General features: G+C 44.5%; 1 protein-coding gene across 2 annotated transcripts in view; it reads right to left on the bottom strand.

The window, feature by feature from the left end:
* Positions 1 to 22,686, bottom strand: part of GRB2 (growth factor receptor bound protein 2) — a 313,545-nt gene that overhangs the window by 97,709 nt on the left and 193,150 nt on the right. For both annotated transcript variants that reach the window (XM_086930763.1, XM_086930764.1), the window contains exon 4: positions 22,321 to 22,443. In XM_086930763.1, coding sequence (XP_086786889.1) covers positions 22,321 to 22,443 — 123 coding nt within the window. The remainder of the gene's footprint in view (positions 1 to 22,320; positions 22,444 to 22,686) is intronic.

Here is a 22,686-nt window from a genome sequence, read left to right as displayed (position 1 = left end):
GCATTTGTTGCATACAGGATGCTTATCTGTATGCGGGACACACTAACACTACTATGGACTAAACAAACATTAATCAAAAAGATTTTTATGGGTATTGTCCTTTATTTTGCAATACCAGATATCAACCATTATCAAATTGCATTCACATTTAACATGTGCCTATTCTTTTTTGACTTTACACCTCCCTGAGCACCTTCTTCCCCTTCCCTTTCTTCCCTTCCCCATTTGGGGCTTTTTATTAAATGTGAATGCAATTTGATAATGGTTGATATCTGGTATTGCAAAATAAAGGACAATACCTGTAAAAATCTTTTTGATTAATGTTTGTTTAGTCCATAGCAGTGTTAGTGTGTGTTGCATACAACACGCTTCCCTTGCGGGGACCCTTTTCTCACACATACCATATAGTGCCCAGGTCCCCGCGACTGCATGGGTTCAACCCCCTTTTCTGTAACGTATCTGTATGCGGGAACTTTGAGTTGTACTGCGGGCAATATTTGAATGGACTTCGTTCCATCGACCGTCGGTCCACGTGGCGTCGAGAAGGCCCAAGGGCCTGATTCGACGACCCGAGTGCGCGTAAATTGTTAACGCTTTTCGGTACCGATCGAAAACAATACCGACGAATCCGAAGGCCTTTTGTCCTATTAGAGAAGTTTATTACGATTCCGAACTTGGAGTACAGGAAAATGCATCCAAACCCAAAGGCTGAAAAAAACAATCTGGGGATGGAGAGGATGCCCACGCGCACTGTAGTCCAAGGGAGGAGCCACCTATCTCGTGATACTTCGAAGACTCTTCCAGGACAACAATGTGCAATCATCCGGACCCAACACTAGGCGGCGATCTATGCACAGATATGAATTCAGCAGCCCACATGCCTCGAACACTAATGCGAACGTAGTAGCCTGGCAGATGTTCAAAACCAGCAAACAGCACCAGTAAAGTGGTTGCAGCCTTCGCTGTGGTGAAATGAGCGAGTAAGCCTTCCAGGGGTTGCTTTTTGGCCAGTCATAACAGATCTTGATTCAGAAAACAATCCATCTGTAAATGGTAGTCTTCTGTATCCCTACCTTTTTTCCTCTCAGAATAGTCTACGAAGAGCTGATCGTCCACCCGATGTTCTCTTGTGCAGTCCATATAGAAGCTCAAGGCACTTTTGGGGTTGAGACAATGGAATAATTCTTAATTCTTGGAAGGGTGTGGACAGGTGAAGAAAGCTGGTAGGGTGACTGATTGCCCTATGTGGAAGGGTATGACAAATTTTGGGAGAAAGTCAGCTTTGTCCAAAGAACCAGTTGGTCTGGAAAAAAAAGTTGGTATAGTGCTGCTTAACCGACCGGACTTGCAATTCGTTCATGCAACTAGCTGAAGTAATCACAATGAGCAATGTCTTTTTTAATGCCAAGAGACATTTGGAACAACTGGGGCACACATGAGATGCAGCATCACAAATAGTGTTGGCGGGAACATATGAATCGGGTCTTTAAAGAAAGCACCACAAGAGGCAATTTCAAAATAGATGTCTGCTTTAATGTTTTACTGTGCTAGGTATTGATTCACTATAAGGAGGCCGAGATAAAATTGTCCTAACCACTTTAAAAAGAAAACCGTCACTGTGGTTGAACTTAATTTTGCATTTCATGGCAGACTAAAAGTCAGTCAGAGATTGCTTCCCCATTTTTCCGCTCTAGTTGTTTAGAAGGGGCAGAGCCATCTCCTACCTCCTTCTACTTAATGTGTACATGAGCGTGGAACCGCTGCTGGCGAGCCAAAGGCAAACCAGTCTGTGCCTGTCTGCGACCAGTGCGAGCTATTCTGCCTGTTGCCCTTCAGGCTTGATAAGGAGGATTTCCAACAGTAAGGAGGCCCGCGCGGTCTGTTGCTTTTCTTTAGCTACACACCCTAGCCCTTATGTTATAGGAAGTAAAAGTCCTAACTCCGTCTAGTCTTGTTATCCTAATGAGATTAAAAATAAGGACACTAAACATATGCTTCAACAATGTAAGATCACTTCCCAAACATAAAATTGAAATTTGCAACATCTTACATGACAAATCAATAGGACATCATTTTTGTTTCTGAAGCATGGCTCAAGCCCTGTTTGGGCCCTGACCTCACACTCGCCATTGCAGATGGATAATCTATCTCTCATTTAGACAGACTAGGAAAAAGTCTACCGATCTAAATTTCTCTGCTCCAGCCAGTCCTTAGATCTAGCAAGCTTGTAAGCCCGCAGCAATTTGAAAAAACCGGAACTGGTCGAAACTCCCCCAATCGGAATGGCTGGGAAGTCTTGAAACCACCAAACCACCCAACACCTCCAACCCCACCCTGGGGAATGAGAATTATAATAAGTGGATCACCAACTCACTCGACCTGGTGCTTCCCATCAAAACCACCGAACCCAAACGCTGCAACACGACCGCCCCTTGGTACTCCACAGACCTCCAGGAATCGAAACGCATCTGCAAAAAGATGGAGAGGAAATGGCGCCTAGATTGCTCTCCCTCTAAGAAAATGGCCTACAGAGCCGCGATCAAATCCTACAAGGCCAGCATTAAACTCGCACAGGCATCCTTCTTTGAGGGAAAAATCGCCAAAGCAGCCTCAAAACCCAAGGAAATATACCGCTTAGCAAAATCCCTCCTTCAATTCCCTGAAGAACCCAAAGATTTTGCGAACGCCCAAACTCACTGCGACAACCTAGCAGAGTTTTTGTCTACGCAAAATCGAAACGATTAACACTTCTTTTCCCAACCCTGACACCCCGCCCAAGAACTCCTCGGAGCTCGGGCCTCCGTCCCCAGCCACACTTGACCATTTCCCTACTCTAGATCCCGCCAGCCCAGAGTCAACCATGTATCAGGTAAAGTCCAGCTCCCCAAATGGCCCTGCACCCCCACGTACCCTTCTCTCAGTCATCCATCACATTTTACCCACCATTCTTGAACTACTCAATACCTCCCTTTCCACCGGTACTGTCCCACTCCTTTGAAAGCAAGCCATGGTCAAAGCCCTCTTAAAGAAATCAAACTTAGATCAAAACAACCCTTCTAACTACCAACCTATCTCCCTACTGCCCTGGCTAAGCAAACTCCTCGAAAAACATGCCAACACGGTTCTAACAGACTTTCTAGAGTCCAATATACTTTTAGACCCTTCCCAGACGGGATTCCGCCCCCTCCATGGGACAGAAACCGCTCTGGTCGCAGTGACAGAGGAAGGCAGGAGGATCCTGGATAATGGATGTTCGACAGACATCATTCTCCTCGACCTAAGTGCCGCCTTTGACACTGTAAACCACAACATCCTACTGCACCGACTTAGCGGGAAGGGAATTTCAGGAATGGCAATTACCTGGTTTAGATCTTTTCTCTCTGACCGCTCATTCCAGGTATTCGAGAGTGAATGTACTTCTCCCAGCAAGCCCTTGAATTGTGGCGTCCCGCAGGGCTCCTCTCTAAGCCCTACCCTATTTAATGTTTACATGAGCCCACTAGCCGAGATCGTCCGCCCCTTGGGAGTAAAAATCATCACCTATGCGGACGATACTCAGCTAGCGGTGGCTCTAAATAATACCCCTAACACACCCCACGGCCTGAAAAACAACGGTCTGGAAGCAGTCATAGAATGAATGACATCCTCCTGCCTCAAATTGAATGGGGCTAAAACAGAGCTCATGCTCCTTGGCAACTCTATCAACAGGACCATTGACCCACTCTGGCCTCCCTGCCTGGGACCTCCCCCCGCACCCAAAGACTCGATCAAAAGCTTGGGCATCTGGTTGGACAAGTCACTTGACTTTAACCTACAGGCGACCAAACTATTAGCCACTTGCTTTGGCCTTCTAAGACTCCTGCCCAAAATCCTCCCCCTGTAACCTTTTCACGCCAGACGGATAATGGACCAAGGTCTAATCCTGTCCCGCTTAGACTTTGGGAATGCCCTATATCTTGGGGCTCCCCAGGCCACCCTAAACAAGTTTCAGATAATTCAGAACTGTGCTGCTAGAACCCTCTTTCAAATCCCCCGACGAGTTTCCATAAAATCCAGACTGAAGGACCTTCACTGGCTCCCAGTGTGGGCAAGGATAGAATTCAAGGCAATGTGCATCGCACATCGATCCTTCTGGGAAACAGGCCCCATTATCAATTGCCCCCCGATAACCGCCTACCATCCCGCCAGACAGCTCAGGTCAGGGTCCTCCTTCCTTGCCGTAATACCAAAGTTTAAGAAAGCTAGGTGTGGAGGCCGTTCATTCTCCCATAATCTCGCCAAGCTCTCAAATGCCCTCCCTCTCCCACTCAGATCAGAGCCCGAACTACTCACCTTCCGCAAACTCCTAAAAACCCTGCTTTTGAATAAACCAGAGTAGCTTTCATCGGCACTGTTATAAGCGTGACTTCTGCAGCGCTGGGATGCCTAAGGGTAGCCACCGCGCTATATAAAAGGTCTTTTCATTTAATTTCAGCTGCGTTGAACTCTCCTTCACCATTAAAATTTCAGATAACTTCTTTTTGGGAGCTCTTATCTACCGTCCTCCTAATTCCGATGTTAAATTGTGCAAAACGTTGTCTTCTGCAATCATGTCCTTTTGTCTACAACAGAACAATTTTTGGGTTTTGAGCGACTGTAACTTAAATATGAATGACAATAGCTGTAAAGCTACAGAACAGCTTATTGAAGCCCTGTCGACCTCAACTTAATTCAGAAGATAGAAGGACCCACGCACAAGGGAGGGCACACGCTTGATGTTATCTATACCAACATTCTGGCTTTAGAAGTGGGTCCCTCAGTCTTTTAGAGCACTTATAGTTAGACTTTAAAGCAATCCCTCACACAGGCACCTAAAAAGCTGAAGCATATTCATACCCCCTAGCACGCCAGCTCTGACTCAACTTTAAAAATGGACTGTTCACAAGTAGTGGTCAACCAATCGGCAGATATCACTTTGGTGGTCTCCTCCTTCAATTCTGACCTCAAGACCAATCTTGATGACATAATTCCTTTATAAGAGAGTAAGAGAAGAAGGGACTTCTGCTCCTTTATTTTCTGCTACGCTCACAGTAGAAAAACTGAAGGGAAAAACATGAGGAAATGGCAGCGCAATTTTCTGATGAACTAGGGTACAAACTAGCCCTCAAACAGTATAGGAAATCATTTTTAAAAAGCTAAACAAATTAATGAAACTGAAAATGCACCTCAAACTTTTTTCAAAATTGTTAACTCAGTCTGCACAAAATCAATCTATTCCGTCATCACAGGAATTTGCTGATAATTTATCGGAATTTTTTCATGATGGTGTTCAACATGTACTCCAAATTCACAAACACTAAAACAACTGTGACGATGACACATCCACTTATCTCCCAAACGTTGAATCCTCAAAACTCTTCTTTCGATAAGATCTCTATGAAGGATTCCAAGAGTATGACTCAAAAAGCCCACTCTGGCTCTCCTTTGGACCTATGTCCACCACATAAACTTAAAAGGGCATCTTAATCCTTGAACATACAAATCAACTCCCTCTTCAACTTTTCCCTTGAGTCAGGTACAGTACGAGTGTGTTGTTAGGAGGCATTGGTCCTTTCTCTAAAAAAAAAAACATGTCCAGTCATCTATAGACTCATCTTCCTTTTCCCAGTCTGTGGAAAGATGCAGGAGTCCCTAATTGCCAGATAACAGGTTTCATCCAGAAGACTAACATCTAACATCCTTTGCAATCTGGCTCCTGACAGGCTTCAGTACAGAGTCGGCAATCTTAGAAGCAACAGATTTTATTAAAACCAGACTCGACCTGGGTACGAACTTCATTGAGGTTCTGCTTGACCTATCTACTGCTTTTGACACAGTATAGCATGACATTCTATTGCAACGGTTGGAGAATGCAGGAATTGTCTGTACCATCTGGAAAGGGATCACATTCTTCCTCTCCAAGTGAAAGAAAGCAGTACACCCCACCCCCTTTTTACCTCAGGTTACAGAGAGGTCAATTGTGGAGTACCACAGGGCTCAGCCCTTAGCCGAAGCCTCTTTAACATCTATATGCCCCCCTTACTGCTGTTGTACAAGCATGGGGCTTCAATGTGGTGTCCTAAGCAGCTGACACCCAGTTGATGTTTGCCTTCAAACATTTGGATGCATCAGTCACAGCTGATTTTCAGGGATGCCTATCAGCAGTGGCAGAGCGGATGCATACACGCGGTATGTGCTTAAATTCAGAATAATCTGAGTGTCTAACATTTGGTTAATTCTCCATATTGGATCGGTCTCCTCTGGCCTACATAACTGGGCCAACCTTAGCACCATCCACTACTGCCAAAATGCAGGAGGTAAAACTAGACAATCACTAGCCTTTAAGTCACATGTTAATGCTATCATAGGAGTTTGCTTTTCTCCGCTTGAACCTCAAAGACACTTACATTTCTGTTGGAACATACCAGAAAAATCATCACACATGTGTTGACTACATCAAACCTCTATTATGCCAAAGTCCTGCTTCTTAGATCTCCTGAAATGGCTTGAAAATCCTGTATTTGGTTCCCATTAACCTAAGAATAAAGTTTAAAGCTTTGGGATAATGTTTATGGCCACTCAAATTAAAGGCTCAACGTATATCTGTGATAAAATTAAAAGATATCATAGCACAGAGTACTTTGCTCAGCCAATCATGAGTTGCTTTGCATTCCTAAGACCAACAAAGCAAGAGCAGGAGGTGGCTCCTTTTCTTATTTCGCCCCAAAACTTTGGAACTTCTTCCCTCAGCATGTTAAAAGATCAATTTCAGGGAATTCCTTCAAGATCCTTCCGAAGACCAACCTCTTTTAGAGACGTAAATTGGGCCAGTCCTCATATTCTGAAGTCTCTCCTTTCTGCATCTTACGATTACCTAGCAGCTGTTGCACTTTATAAATTGTATTAATTCCTGGGCGATCAGTAAGACATAACAATAGGTCTCGCAGTAGGAAAGTTTGAGCTATTGGTTTTCTAAATGACATTTTATTTTTTTGTTTTGTGATTTACAATGCCCATACTTTTACCTTTTTGCATTAGGAAAGTTTGAGCGATTGGTATTGTAAATGACACTTTTTTAATTTATGTGTTGGTTTTGAAAATAGCAAAATTAATAGCTTTGTCAGTTACAATGTCAATAAGTTTAACTTTCGCAAATGTGACACCTATAGCATTTGTAATGCAATGTGTGTTGTATTTACGTGACTTAGGTGTATTGATATTACAAATAACAATGGCTTTTAATTTTGTAAATAATTAATACTTAAATAAAAGTTATTGTAATTTATAATGGCAATAGCTTAAACGTTTGTAAATAAATTTTGTGAAGATTATGTTCAGTGTATTTTATTTTGACGAAAATCCAAGAATATTGCATTTGCACCTACACACACATATGTGTTGTAGCACTGAGTGGTGTGAGGGTGTGAGGGTGAGGGTGTGTGAGGGTGTGAGGGTGAGTGGGTGTGTGAGGGTGAGTGAGGGGGTGTGAGGGTGAGAGTGTGTGAGGGTGAGGGTGTGAGGCTGAGTGAGGGTGAGAGGGTTGTGAGGGGGGGTGAGGATGAGGGGGTGAGTGCGGGTGTGAGGGTGAGGGGGTAAAGTTTGGAAAACAGGTTCTGGGTTGGAGGGGAGATTGTACCAATCAATTACAGTGCTGTGTAATCTACGCTCTCTGTCATAATTTTCTTTGTCACTTACAGTATCCCCTTTCCCTCGTTGTTAAATAGCTAACAGTATGAGTGCATCAGCATTGTTGCAATGCCTTGTGCACTCCTCTTTTCTCGCACTTTGTGCTTTAACCTTGCAAAATATTTGTATCCAATGCATAAAATTACATATGTGCTGAGAGCATATGCGCAGTGATTGAACTGGATGGCTGTCAAAAAAAGAAAAAAACCAGGACCCATCACTTTATACACAATGAATTTGTACACCGTGCACCTCTGTGTGTACTTAATTTAACTTTTTTTATTTATTAAATAACTGCTGTTTCTTGTACCAGCCTCAGAATTATAATCACTAGGTAGAGGGCCAGGCGATGGCTTGCAAGCAACCAAGACATTTGATAACGAAAACACTAAAGGTGCAGAGCTGGTTCACTTTCTAATAATCCCTGAATTTGCGGTTTAAAAAGGAATTAATTTTATTATATGTATTTTACCTACTAGATGCTTCTTCAGCATAACTCCGTGTATAGGCATTAGTTGCTTGGCCATGAGTTGCCATGTTCAAGAGATCTCTGTGGTGCATTGCTCGCGGCCTGAAACTGAAGCAAGTTCAACATGGCTTGAAATACATTTGTGCTTATTGAATGATCAGGACGAGAGGAGCAATGCAGAGGAAACAGTACAGAAGATTCCTGTTGCTAGCGTTAAGCCAGCTGTAGTTTGATTGATGATCAAAATAGAAAAGGCCTAACTGCAGTCATGCAGGTCTAAAGAAGACAAGCAACAAACAGTTTACCTGGCTCATGCTCTGGACATGACAGGACTTCCCTAACAGAAGGAATCGGGCTGCTCGCAGGCAGCTTGGAACAGATGACAGTTTGAAGACGCCATGGTACAGTTTCGGTGCTGAAAGGCACCGGCAAGAAGCAGAAAACGGAACAAAAGAAGTGGACAGAAACTAAGGCGAGGTTCACAGCTGGATTATTTACAAAGCGGCTCACTGTGGCGCGTGCTGAACTCAGAGCGTCAGAACACAGCATTGGTGTTGGAGGGTGTACTAAGGGAAATGCCGGTAACAGCGATGGTGGAAAGCAACCTTTTTAAAAAATGAAAGTCTGCACGTTCTTATATAAACGGTATAATATGTCCGAATACTGATCATAGCTGACATTTCCTTAAAATATCTTAATTGAACAAGACGGAGGGAAGGCAAGGAAGGGGAGGGGGGAGGAGAAATGCAACACAGTGGGCAGGGGAGGGGGCAAAAAGATGAAGAAAAAAAAAAGACTTTCTACCTTTCAGGGCTACGTCATGGACTAGCCCATGTTCATCTGAAACAGTGCTACATACGCCTACATACCTTACGAGAAACATAAACGAACTTCTTGTTGCAAGCTGAGCAGTGTTTCCAGGAATCTCTCTAATTTAAACTTCCACTGACTTCTAGGTAGAAAGGCCGAAGGGCTGATGAACTTTCAGAGCAAACACGCGTGACTGTTACTGGCCCAGTCCTTCTAAACACAAAAGGCACCAACAAGTGTGGAAATATTCTGCTTTAATTAGAACAGTGCACCTCTAATTAAGTGAGGAGGTCAAATAGCGAAATTGGTCTCGGATGACTCCCACAGTTGCCACATCGTGTAATCCTCGGCAAGCTACCAGTTTCCCTTATCTGCCAGCTTTGGGAAGCTTAGAAAAGGCCTAACTGCAGTCATGCAGTTCTAAAGAAGACAAGCAACGAACAGTTTACCTGGCTCATGCTCTGGACATGGCAGGACTTCCCTAACAGAAGGAATCCGGCTGCTCGCAGGCAGCTTCCGCTGGATTATTTACAAAGTGGCTCACTGTGGCGCGTGCTGAGCTCAGAGCGTCAGAACACAGCATTGGTGTTGGAGGGTGTATTAAGGGAAATGCCGGTAACAGCGATGGTGGAAAGCAACCTTTTTAAACAAGTTGCACAGTAACGGGGTAACGGTGACACAGTTACTGTGTGTTAAGCCATTAAATAAAGCAGAGAGCTGGAAACACAGCTAGAGATAGGCAGAGATCTATAGCCGCTGGCGGAAAGCAGCTGCGGCCAGCCATGAATAATTAGGGGAGGAGAAGCCGCACAGCACACGCTGGGAGAAGCCCTTTGATGAGCTGTGCGGCCGTGAAAAAATGCAATTAGGAGGGAGGGAGGCTGATGCGCGTGCTTGTTTGGTCACGTGAATCACGTGAACTTAAAGAAAACCGCACGAACGAAACCCTTGGTTTCACGAGCATTTTGAGCACTTGAATTCTCGCCCCGCTCAATGCGCTTGCGCGCATTGATAGGTCGCAAGACCTAAAAATACCAAGAAGGCCAACAAGTAACCTTTAATTATTGCCAAAGCACGGCCCTGCTTGGCTAAAGTAACATCCGCTAACTGTGCTTGCAGAGGCTGAATGTTGGGGGAGGAAAACCAGACCATGGTCTTCTCCCAGAATCCTGCATACACAGGTTTGTTGGAGGAACACCTGGAAGCAAGTATGACATCAATTCCCTTCTGAAGGATGATCGAAGGAGATCAAATGTAGTCTTTCAATCGCAACGCATGGCGGTGCAGGTTGTGCTTACCTGCCCTGCTACTGTGACGAGGTCCTCCCGAAGCGGCTGTCGGATCAAAGAACATATGCTCATGGTGAGAAGTTCCGCATACCACTCTCTCCTCACCCAGTCCGGAGCCACGAGGATGACTTGGGTCCGATCTTTCTTGATCATCTTTAGAACTCTGGGTGGGAGAGGTACAGATGGCAAGATGTTCAATAGTCCCAAGCTCCAATCCAAACAAAAAGGTGTCTCCGAGCGACAGCTGCCTTGGGAACTCCTACGCACAGAAGCTTGGACATAGTGCATTCTCTACAGTGTTGAAAAGATTGAGCCAAGGGGTTCTCCTTGTTGCTGGAAGATGCCCTTTACCTCCTCCGAGTTAAGCCAGAATTCGTAATCCGCTAGACAAGGTCTGCAGAGTTAATTCACCCTGGCATTCAAAGATTCTGCATGTGTTGCATGGGAGATGCTCTAATGAATCAGCCATCTCCAAAGGTGCAAAGCTTCCTGGCACAGGACCCACAATCCCCCTCCGCCCTGTTTGATGTAGTACCACTAGGCAGTAGCGTGGTCTGTGAAAACCTGCACCTGTACCTCCTTAATGAATGGGAGAAATGCTTTATGTGCCAAGCATATCGCCCACAGCTCCAACAAGTTGATGTGGAGATGAGCTTCCACTGGAGACCAGAGTCCTCCGATATCTACCTCTTCCAGATGACCCAACCACCAAAGAACACAATGATACATTGGTCGAAACCATTAACTCTGGGTGGGGGAGGGAGAGGAGTCTGCCACCGATCTGAATGCAGTATAGCAACCACCACTGCAGGTCTTTTACCATCTCCTCCAACACCTAGATGTGATTCTACAGTGCCCTTTGAGACTTTAAATCACACTGCAGAGTCTGTAGGTGCCACCTGGTGTGGTCCACAAGCATGATATAGAAGGCCAAGAGGTCAAGAAGCGTCAGAGCTGAACTCATGGAGACCCAGGTCCAAGGCTGAAGCATCAGGATTATAGCATGAATGTCCTCAACTCGCTGTGGCGGAAGAAATGCTCAGAGAAACACCATGTCTAGAATGGCTCCCACGTAAAGAAGCCTCTATGAGGGAGTCCAGTATGAATATGGCACGTTGATCAAAAGACCCAATGATGACAACAGGTTGGCCATTGTCTTGAGGTGGTTTAAGGCTGCCTGAGGCGAGCCAGCCTTCAGCAACCAGTCACTGAGGTACAGGATGACTGGTATTTCCCACCTCCACAGATGGGCATCGACCAATACCATCACTTTTGTGAGCACCCGAGGTGAATTGGTAAGACCAAAGTGGTGCAATGGGAACTGAAACTGCTGGTGTCCTACCTGAAACAACAGGTAGTGTCTGTGGCACTGCAGGACAGGAATGTGTAAGTAGGCGTCCTGCAGGTCCAACACCATTCAGGGCAAACAAAACCGGGGCCAGAGTGAGTATTGTGTACCTCTTAAAGTTCAGACGGCGAAGATCTACAATAGGGCTAAGTCCTCTGTTCTTCTTCAGCACCAAGTAACGGGAATAAGAACGAGTCCCTATCTCTGATGCCGGAACCCTCTCAATAGCTCCTTTGACCAAGGGAGCTTGAACCTCGCCTTGTAGTATGGACAAGTGGTCTGAGGGGCGTTGAGGTGTACAAGGCATGTCGGGGTGATGAGAAAGGGAAAAAAATAACCGTTCTGGACAAATTGGATCACTCAATGGTAGGACGTGATGCTATTACACTGAGGAGGGTAAAAGGTAATATGACCTCCTACTGGGTGAATGTGCCCCACAGTGGATAAACTGAAACAGTTTTGCATTGGCTACAGGGGGCGGGGCAGGAGTTGGAGAGCTTGTTGCTCCTGGGGGCCTAGACACTGGAGGGTCAGATTCCCAGCCTCTGCCTCGAAACGCTTGTGAGGTTGGGTGTTGCAGTGTCAAGGTCTGAAACTGCTGCTGTTGGAATACCCTTTTGATGCTTGAAATTGGTGAAACTGCTGGGGAAAATACCATATTGGCAGAGCCAACTCAAGGCAGCGTGCTTTCTCTTGGCTTTCTTTAAAGTGCTACAGGGCTGAGTCCGGCTTGCCTATGAAGAGACACATGCCATAGATTGGCATGTTCATAGAAACTGTTGGAGATTGCTGGCAAGCCGGTGCAGAAAATCCAAGTGTAGCGCAGATGCGCCACGCTGGTTTCTACTGAAGCAGTCATTGCTTTCCAGACCCGAGCGTATGAAGTACTTAACTGCTCTCTTGCCATCTTGGATAGGAGTTGAAGGTTGGGACAGATGTAATCTTGGACAGCTTGAAAACATCTGCTATCATGTCCCATACAGCTTTTGAGTAACTCTCCTAGAGGCAGCTAGTGTTCACTGACCTGAGTACAAGGCTGGCTGAAGAGAACATTCTGTTAGCAAATACCTCTATGCTTTTTGACACTGTCTGGTGTGGTCTGAAATGTATTTGGGTTTAGTCAACTTGTGGAGGCCTGCAATACTAGGCTCCCTGAAGTAAAGGCTGAGGGAGTAAGCCAGAATTCCCCGTTACAGGCCTATGTCGCCTTGCAATCTGCCTGTTGACTGGGGGTAAGATCCTGGCTTTGCCAAGTCGCTCTGAGGTATCAGAGGTATATCATAAGGGCCTCATTCAATGGTAGGAGAGGCTTCTGAATGTCTGTTCAGGATAAAGAAGCTCCATGAGGACATTAGTTTTTACTTTCATTGTGTGTAATGTAAGGTCCAAGACTCCACTACTCTCCATATAACAGTGACAAAGAAGGCAGATTAGTTGCTGCTATGGTAAGTGAATGGAGGTCAGTGTCAGGGGATGTATCTAATCTGATTTTCTGTAAGTCAAAAAAGAGAATTTCTTTGTCATAGATTTGGCATTCATTGTAGTCATCAGGGTCCGGATATAGATGTGGCAATGTCTAAGGAAACTGTGCTTGCGGCCTGGAGGTACCCAGGTCATTAAGAGACTTCTCACGGTGGAAACGGCGTGATAAAGAGGAGCTGTGCTTCGGCTTCTTGGACTACCTTACGAACCAGACTTGAGATCGGCCCGAGAGTGCATCCACACTCTTAACCTCCTCATCTTAGGCCGGTGTTCCATCATGTAGAGTTTTGCTTCACGGTATCAAATGCCCTTCAGGTTCATTTTTGCTCATTTGTTGCAAGACTTCGAATCATGTTTGCAGCCCAGAGACAGAAAGTGGGGGAGGGGGGCATGGGGGAAGATTTTTGAAAAAAGTCAGCCTTACAGAATTTGAGGTATCCATGTCAGAAGGTTCAGAAAGAAAGGAACTAATGTCAGCTTGCGCTGGAGATAGCTTTGTAGGCACCCTGAATTCACTGGGGAAACTTGACCCTCGTTCACACGATGGCAACTATTGACGTGCCAGGGAATTGCTGAGACAATTCTCTGGATCCAGTCTGCACCTGGGGGCCTTCACAAAGTGAGGAATCTGAAGTTAGAAGTATCCATTTGAAATATTACTATACCTGTATTTAAATCCTCTCTAGCAAAAAAATGTGAAGTCTGTAACAGAAAGAAGATCAATAGCACTTTGCAAAAATTCAGCCACCAACGGGAAATTAAACTTCTCCTAGTTGAGTATATTGACTTTCAGTAAGGCAATTTAGATATAGATATGATACTCTAGAAAGTTAATATCTCATGTGAAATACTGCAACAAGGATCACTTTTCAAGTTCCAGGCAAGCACACTGAGGATTTGCAGGCTGGGGAGTAAATTGCCATGGCACTAGAGATACAGAAAGGTCTCTAGTGGACACCGACCATGATGGTGCATGGGGCAACCATGTTTACACAGATGCTGTGTTGAGGGATCTGCTGGATAACTTCCTTAATTAGCGAACTAGAGCAAAAACAGTCACGGTCGAAGGACTACTCCAGATAAAGTATGTTGCCCACCAATTTCTTTCTGGTAACCTTCTCTGAATTATTACAGCTTTAATAACTGTTGGTAGGGGCTGAAAACAAATAAATATCACTTGAAGCTTTTTGGCAATATGAAATCTGCTATCTCTTGGAGCAGATCCTATTCACTTAACCCTGCATGCTCAACTACTATGCTCTTAAATTTAGAGTCACCATTAGTTAAGCTGCAGATTGACCACCTTTTTTATTTAGTATGGCCCATAACATGTGCATTGATTACTCACAGCAGGCTATTGAACCTTCTCCTCATTTCCTGTTGATATAGGAGAGAGAGGCCTTATGAGTTATTCACAGAGTTCTCCGGATAAGCAGGTTTATTTGCCAATTTCCTTCTTGAAGAGACAGCAATCCTTTGACGATGCTGTAAACCAAGCAAGCCCCAGACCCTAAGGAAGATCCATGCTTATGCATGCTAATCTCACTCAAAGATGATCTTTAACATATTTGAGGTGAACCACACAACTGTAATTTGCCTTTCATATCTGGTGACCTATCAGAGAGGACCCTAAAATTGTTTCACTAAAGGACTAAAAGCTATTGTAATGGTTTTATTTTCTGCTGAGGTACCAGGGAGATTCAGAAAGATATTTAAACTAACAATCGAAGACTTGCTTTGTCTAACAACTATGTCGTCCTAGAAAAGTGTCTCATCATTTGGTAAATGTACTCTACCATCTAATAGCGGCAAACACACTGCCACTATTACTCCGCAGACAATAATTACCATTCCCATCCATAACAGAGACAAGCCCTCATAATAGTCCATGAGAGCCAAATAACGGTTAGGATCCACCAAGTGTTGATAGGTTTGACAATCAATTCAATCGGAGATATTGATTACCAGCACAGTTTTAAGAGGATAACCCAAGCACCTGCAAACTGAATTCAGAAACCTTAACAAAAAACTGATGAGAAATCGCCAGTAAATAACAGCAGCTAAATGTATTTCCCAAACAACAAATCTCTTTATTAGACATAAAAAAGGAACAATTAAAATATTTCAGTAGCTTTATTTCAGAAGCAACTAGTCTAATATTGGAGGGCAGGGAAATAATGAGGTGATCGGATTGAGGGAAGAGGTAGTAAAAAGGAGTAGAAAAAGCATAAGATATGATGGACGTAGGGTCGTTGGAAGCAGTGGACTATCAGAGAAAGAAATGGGATATGAAAGACGAATCAAACTTGAGGTCCTGAGACGACATTAATGGGACAGATGCAGTGAGTATGGGCAGATGGCATGAAGGGGAGCCTGAATGGATCTGGCGTCACTGCAAACACCCCTCCAGGGGGTCACAACCACTCCAAATGTACATTGTGGAGGCTGCCAGCACAGCACCCCTACAGCAGCACTCCGGCGGGGCTTCCAATGTGTCTAGCCCAAAGGCTCACCAGGCGGTGCCTCTCCCTCCTGTAGGTGCTGCACCTCAGACTTCCTTCACTGACTTTACATGGGCTTGGGACCCTGCTGTGGGCAGAAGCTCATGTAGCGCCTCCTGCTGAGGTTACTTGCTTGCCTTCCACCTGCGGGTCGGGGATACGAAAAAGGGCGCCTGCCTGCTACTAGTGCCTCTGCGCGCGCACCGCCACTGCTGCGAGACACGGAGCGAGAGAGCAGCAGCGCGCGCACCCGGAGGCAGCCCCCGGTGCGTGGACAGCAGCAGCGCACATACGCGGTAGCCAACGCCGAAGTAGGACATACGAACAAGCAATTTACGGTGGTTACCTTATGCCGCATAACGTGAGGAGCGAGGGTGATGCGCCATCCAGCATTTCACACAGCGCTTTCTCCTGCTCTGCTTCACCCGTCAGCACGTGCCCGCCTCTTTCACACCTCAGAAGCTGCTCGCAGAATGCAATCCGTGCAGCTCTGAGGAAATGACTGCCGACTCCCTTTGGCCCACACTCAGTGGGGGTACTTTGACCAGGACCGGGACATACGGGAGGGTTGCTGGGAGAGGTCTGGTGTATGCGACCGATTTGTGCCAGCTGGTGGAGGCGCTAGACTCTGGTCTGCCTCAGTTGCCGGCCTCTCGCTTAATCCTGATGTTTGTAAGTTAGCCTGGGGTTCATGAGTGGGAAAACGGTTTGTCCCCCCGGGGGCTGTTACATGCACAAGCCAGTGACGGAATCAAAGGGGCGGGGGAGTGGGCTGGGGAATGTTGGACGATGTCAATTGGACTGAACAGGTTAAGTAGATCACCTTCATTTGGTCCTTAGCCTCCCTAATATGATCCCCGAAGGCCTTGGGGCTTGTCCCGCAGCAGGAGGGTCGGCCATTCTCGGGGGGAGGGGAGGAGGGGGTATTCCGCAATCTTCCCCAGTCTGGAGTTTAACAGTTTAAGTAGCGTGAGGACCAACCCGCCCCCTCCCCCTTACACACTGGCACGCATGCCCCATCCGTTCCCCCATTTTCACAGTGCTTGCCAGGTTTCACATTGTGAAAACCGTTCTGTACATTGTGACGTTCTTTAATATTTATACGGGTGATGGTGTGTTGAGTGAGTTGAGCGCACGTGCGCATTGGAAAACAAAAGTGAAATTGTATCAGGCTTGCGAGGCACTGTTACTGCATGCAGCTGGCTTGCTTGGACAGAAGGGGGACAGGAGATGTTCACAGCGCGTGGCTGTAAGTGCGTGTGCACGAGCTCCAAAAGCCCTGCGTGTGGCCATTTCTGTCCCACTTCCGAGGCAAGCCAGTGACAAAAGCTCTCGCTGGGGACAACGCTTTCGCGCTGTGGTCGCCAGGCGAGACCAAAAAAAGGGATAGCTTGTTTGATTGTATTCACCACCCTTTCCAAGTTATCTGCTAAGAGTTGAGCACCACAGTGATAAATCTGGATGTCTAGATATCGGAATGACAGCAGTTCCCAATGTAGTGCAGATAGGTATGATTCCATTGGTTGAACCGCTTGTGGGTGAATGGGGAAGAGGTAGGATTTAGATCAATGAATTTTTAATCCTGAAATGCTGCCAGATTTGTCCAGCACACTTATGAACTCATGTAATCTGTTCAGTGGGCGTACCACGCGCAAGTGTCACTTGCCCCATTCCGGTGTTTTCTTGCGAAATATATAGCACTGTACATGCCTATGGCTCCATAGTCTGGGCAACTAACTGCCAAAGGGACATGCTTGTTTGGTACCTCGCAGTATAAGTACTACTGATCAGACATTACATTCCCAGTTCTGGCTCTGACCTGTGGGTAAGGCATACACTAGCTTGTTCTACCTACGAACGATAGGGTCAATTTCACCTCTGTGCTGGATCTTAAAATAAATATTGGCATAGAAAGGTATTGAATGCCTTCTTGATATCCTGTGGTGTCTCAAAACACCAAAAAGATGCTGTATGTTGAAATGGAGTTTGCAGCCCGGGTTGGATCGGGGTGAACAGGTGTCTGCATTAGGTGCATTCATCTATTAACTACGACCTTTCATAGCATTTCATACTCGGATTTAAGCATGGAGAGCAGTTTACAGGATCTCATATCAAGTTGGCCCCATCTGCGTTTAGGCAACACAACTATTATGGCCTCTAAAAGAGGTAGGAAGAACCTGTCAAAAGCTTTTCTGTACATGCATGTAGAGTAAAAAAAACAGCCAATTGAGATGGGTATGAGAAAATAAACCACTTAAAAGTTTTTAAAGAAGTTTGATTTTGCCTGACCAGTATGAAGCAGTAAGTCAGATATCACAGATGCTTTCTTAATTATCATAGCAAATCCTGTTTCTGCCACTGTGAATGTATCCAGGTTAGTAGTATTTAACAGGTTCAGGTCTAACTTCATCAGAATGCTCACAGCATAATTTCTGTTTGGGCAAGGCTCAAAGAACCAAAGGGGATATGAAATCAAGCTAAAGAGGCGGTGGAATCTGAATTGTGTTATCGGACTTCTCTGAATTGTTGAATCTGGCTAAGGTATCAGATTTAGTTATCTTTTTAATATCACTCATGTCTTCTTCTGAATTGTAATCCTCTACCTTGCAATAGGTTTCCTTGCTGACTTTAGTATTAACTCCGTGCTACTCTGCACTGAAGTCACTGGCACCACAAGCCGTGTCGGAATCATCACCCTTTTCAAAAAGAATTGCCTTTTTTTGGGCTGCTGGGTGCACTGATGTCTTGGATGCAGGAGGGTTGAGACTCAAACTGGCAAGACAAGGTTTGGTGTAAATGAAGGCACCAAGAAAGGTTCAGTGGCTCCAGAGGCTAGAGACATTTGCAAAGCAAACCGGGTTGGCCCTTCTGCCTAACAGGAGCATAACGGGTGGCCTAGGTGCCAGAACAAGAAAGTTTATCTGTTCATGCTGTAATTTCAGTAAGATCCTAATCTTTCCAGACAAGGAACTGGACTTGGCCCAAACCAATTACTTTGTTTTTCTTTGTGCGTGTGATGACAGGAAGAGAATGTTTTCTTATGCTTTTATGTTTTTTGGATATTGATTTTCAATCAAAAGACTGGCTTCTGTATAGGGTTCTCAACTGGACAAGGTGTCCTACACAATCTAAAGAAATCTGTTTTTTCCCAAGAATGGCATTAGGATACAACTGTGCACTTTTTTGAAGGCTAAACGAATAATCAGAATGTTGGTCAATTACGCACATCTGTCGCCAACATTTATGACATGGCGTAAAGCCCAGAGGTGTAGGAGATAGTCCCTTAAAGAAATAATATCTACTTACCTGTAATCTTAATTCTTCTCAAAGGGAATCTTCATTAAAGTCATAAGAACTTTATTGTCCCACTCAGAGCTAAGGTACACATAAAGATAACACTTTCTTTTAGAAAGTCAATTTGTCAAGACAAAAAAAGATTTACAACCTTTTGCAAATAATATTAGCTGAAATCTATTTTCATTAAAAAGGAAAATGTTTAAAATTAAATGGCACCAAAAAAACTTTTTCACAAGCATTTTTAAAGGAAAGGTGAAATAAAAGAAAGACAATGAGTTAGAGAGGGTGGAGTATAAAGAGTCTAGAGATCAAAGAGGCTGGACAAATTAAAGTACTTCTTAAATAAATTGCATTCTACCCAACTCCGAACAGGACCTGATACTGACAGTTACGTAACTATTACATTCCTTCCAGATCAACGTCATTAACAGTCGGAACAGAGGTAGCAAAACATCCATATGAAGGTGTAAAGAGGAAGAATAAAAAACCTAACAAAAAAGATTCGAGGAAGCTTGGGCATCGCACTGGAATCTGAATCAAGAAAGTAAATGGTCACTTACCTGTAGAAGTAGTTTTCTGTTTGGATAATTTTCTGGATTCACATTCTGTGCATTATTATGCCATCTAGTGGTTGGGTCTTAATTGTTTCGTTGTGGTCTTTTTCCCTCTACGGGTCACTGATCATTTGCTGACATGCATTTCCCCCAATGAGGTCTGACATATGCACTAAGAGCCCATATGCATGGTCATTATCTTCAGATTCTTATTTCCCCTTTGGTGACGCTAAAGTTATTTATCTTCGTGTTTAGTCTATTCTATGATCTTGTTTAAGACTCCGCTTATCTCAAGGAGAGTTGGGAGGGTTGCATGCAAATCCATAAAATTCTTCAAGCTGCAAAAGTACTCATACTGGTAAGTAACCATTTCCTCTGCAGCATGTGTCTTTTCTGTTTTCAAATGCTGTTCATAGATTTCTTAGCAGTATTCTTCTTTTGCAGGGAAGTTAGGTTCAGATGAGTGTGCATTCACAAAAAAGTGTGTCAGCAACTTCTGTCTTACCTACACTTCTCTGTTACCTTGTATGGCTGCACAGCCATGTTTTGTGAAGGTATGTATGGAGGACCATGAGCTGCTGCAAGGATATCCTTAATGGAGACACTGGCAAGAAATGTCAGTGTAGCACACATTTTTCTTGTGAATTGGCCATTTGTTTGTTTTCATCCAGCACTACTCCTGCTATCCTGTATCATGCTTAGATTGTTTGGACTATCCATCAGTCCTTTCTTTGACTGATTAGCCCTTAGTTACAGGTACAAAGGAGATGAAGAATTGGCTTCCCTTTCCGATTGGTTTTGTTTCCTGCAGGTATATAACTGCTCCTCTGACATCTATTGTGAAGAGTACCCATTCTTTCTTTGACTTTGGCTGTTGGAAAAAGGGTTGGTAAATGTATACTCTGGTTAATGTGGAAGTATGAAACCACTTTGGGCAGAAACTGTGGGCTTGTCCTCAATTGCCTTTGTTGTGGGGACTTGCAGTACACTCACTTTACATAATGACAATACAGCAACGAGAAAGGTAGATTTAAAGGCTAGATGTTAGAGTGCTGCTTTGTGCATAGGTTCAATAAGTGACTTCTTCAGCTGTGCCCACACTAGGATCAGATTCCACCTCGGAGTGGCTGGCGCCCTTGGTGGTGCTACCCCCTACGCTCCTTCTAAGAATCTGTTAATAAAAAAGCTTCTTCCTATAGTACCCCTTGTGTACGCCACTATAGCTGGCAAATGTACATTTAGTAAAGTAACGTTTTTCATCTAAGAAGTGAGTAAGGTATTTAACAGTGATATCATTAATCCTATTGCTAATGAATCCCTCTATAATACACTATAGGATGAACCAGTCTCACTTGGCGATGTACCATATTCGTGAGGTAGGTATGTGTGCTTAGGTTAAAATTTGTATGAACTACTTGAAAACTCCTAGGTGTTTGAATTCTAGGTCTTTAGAAGCCATGTTGCCAGGCTACGGGTAGCTCATTCCGGGTGGTATACCAGACCTATCTGCATTATTAGCATGTAGTGATGGGCTCCGACATCTCCACCAGTTCAGAGAATCCGGTCAGTTTAATCCACTGTGTTGACATTATTATTAATGTAATGGGTGTCTAGTTGCATTTTTCTAGAACTAAAGGAATTAGTGGGACTGGGGGGAAACGTTTAAGCAAATGTTCCTAACCAGTTTACCAATAGGGCATTCACTTGGGATTATACTCTCCGGGCATTGTGTTCACTAACTCACCTTTACCCACGAATCGTCCAGGTAGAGGTTTACATGTATCCCCTGCCTTCTCAAATGTGCTGCCTCCACAGCTAGACATTTTGTGAAAACGATGGGTGTCAATTTTATTCCAAAAGAAAATGTTTGGAACAGATAATGTACCTTGTCCACAATGAATCTAAGAAACCTCATGTGTTTGCTGCTCTCCAGCATATGCAGGTAGTTGTCTTCGAGGTCACAACTTTGATGACGAAGGTGGCCAGTAGGTCTCTCTTTTTCAGACGAGGTATGTATGGTTATTTTGAATCTATGGGTTTGAATTAACTTGTTCAAAGTCTGAACTCCAGACCAGATCTTACAGTCTGCTTTGGGTTTGGTACCAGTAAGTAGACAGAGTATACCCCTTGCTCGATTTCCCAGTTTAGCACCTTTTCCATTGCTTCCTTTAATAAAAGTCTCTCCACTTCTTGCCTCAAGAGAGTTAGCTCGGTCTTGGTGTGGCCTCTTGACTTTGGTGGAACGGTCAGAGTTTTTTTTTTTAGTAAACATTCTATGCAATACCCGTTCTGTGTATAATGTTCAAAATCCACTTGCCAGCGATTATTTTCCTCCTCTCCTTGACGAATCCCCTTATTAAGCCCCCCACAGGTGGCTTAAAGCTGCCACGTCATTTTGTTTTCGGGCCCTCTGCTCTTTGGGGTTTGTCCTCCGCCCCTTGCTCTGCCTCGAAAAGAAAAACATGTCTGGGACACCATAGTTTAATGCGGAGGACCACAGAAAAACAGAAGTTGGAATTGATGAAAGATTCAATGTTGGAGATGTGATCAAAATAACTGTTAGTCAAGTTATCATATTCTAAATTGCGATTATAATACAAAACAATGCATAACTTTCAGTCCAACTAGTACACACAAAAGTAATAAGCCTCTATTATTTCCATGACTACGTGCGCTCTTCACTTAGTTATAAATACTGCAGCTTGTGCATGCTGCTGTGTCTTGTGCTGTAGTGGATAATCGGATGTACATGGAACGACATGCGGTAGCTTTAGAATTGTGCATGACGAGGTGCCTGACCAGACCATAGAAATGACAGCATATCCAATATGAATTGTGTAGAGGAAGGCGTTCACAGTTGACTCACTTGACAGAGAGGGAGAAATCTCCAGGAGCGCTCTCACTCTCTCGGATGAGAAAGGCCCCATCGTGCCTCTGTTTGCCAAGCATTTCTTCGGCCTTCGCTCGTGGAATTTTACCAAAAAACCACCTAAAGGACAAAAAACAAATGAATGAAATGATGCTTCACGTTTCCATTTTCTCTGAACTCCAACCGTATCCTACAAACTTTGTCAAATGGTTCTAGTCAGTTGATGCACAAGTTACTTACCTTTGGTAACGATAAATCTGTAAGAAACAGTAGTTAGTGTTAGATTCCATACCTTAGAATATCCCCAGGCGTCAAGCTGGATCCGGAAAGTTTTCGTCAGCAGTACCCTTGCGCGTAAGTAGG

The sequence above is a fragment of the Lissotriton vulgaris genome, chromosome 7, assembly GCF_964263255.1.
Source record: "Lissotriton vulgaris chromosome 7, aLisVul1.2, whole genome shotgun sequence".
NCBI lineage: Eukaryota > Metazoa > Chordata > Amphibia > Caudata > Salamandridae > Lissotriton > Lissotriton vulgaris.
The sequence above is the reverse complement of the archived record's forward strand: the minus strand, read 5'-3'. Positions and strand labels throughout refer to the sequence as shown.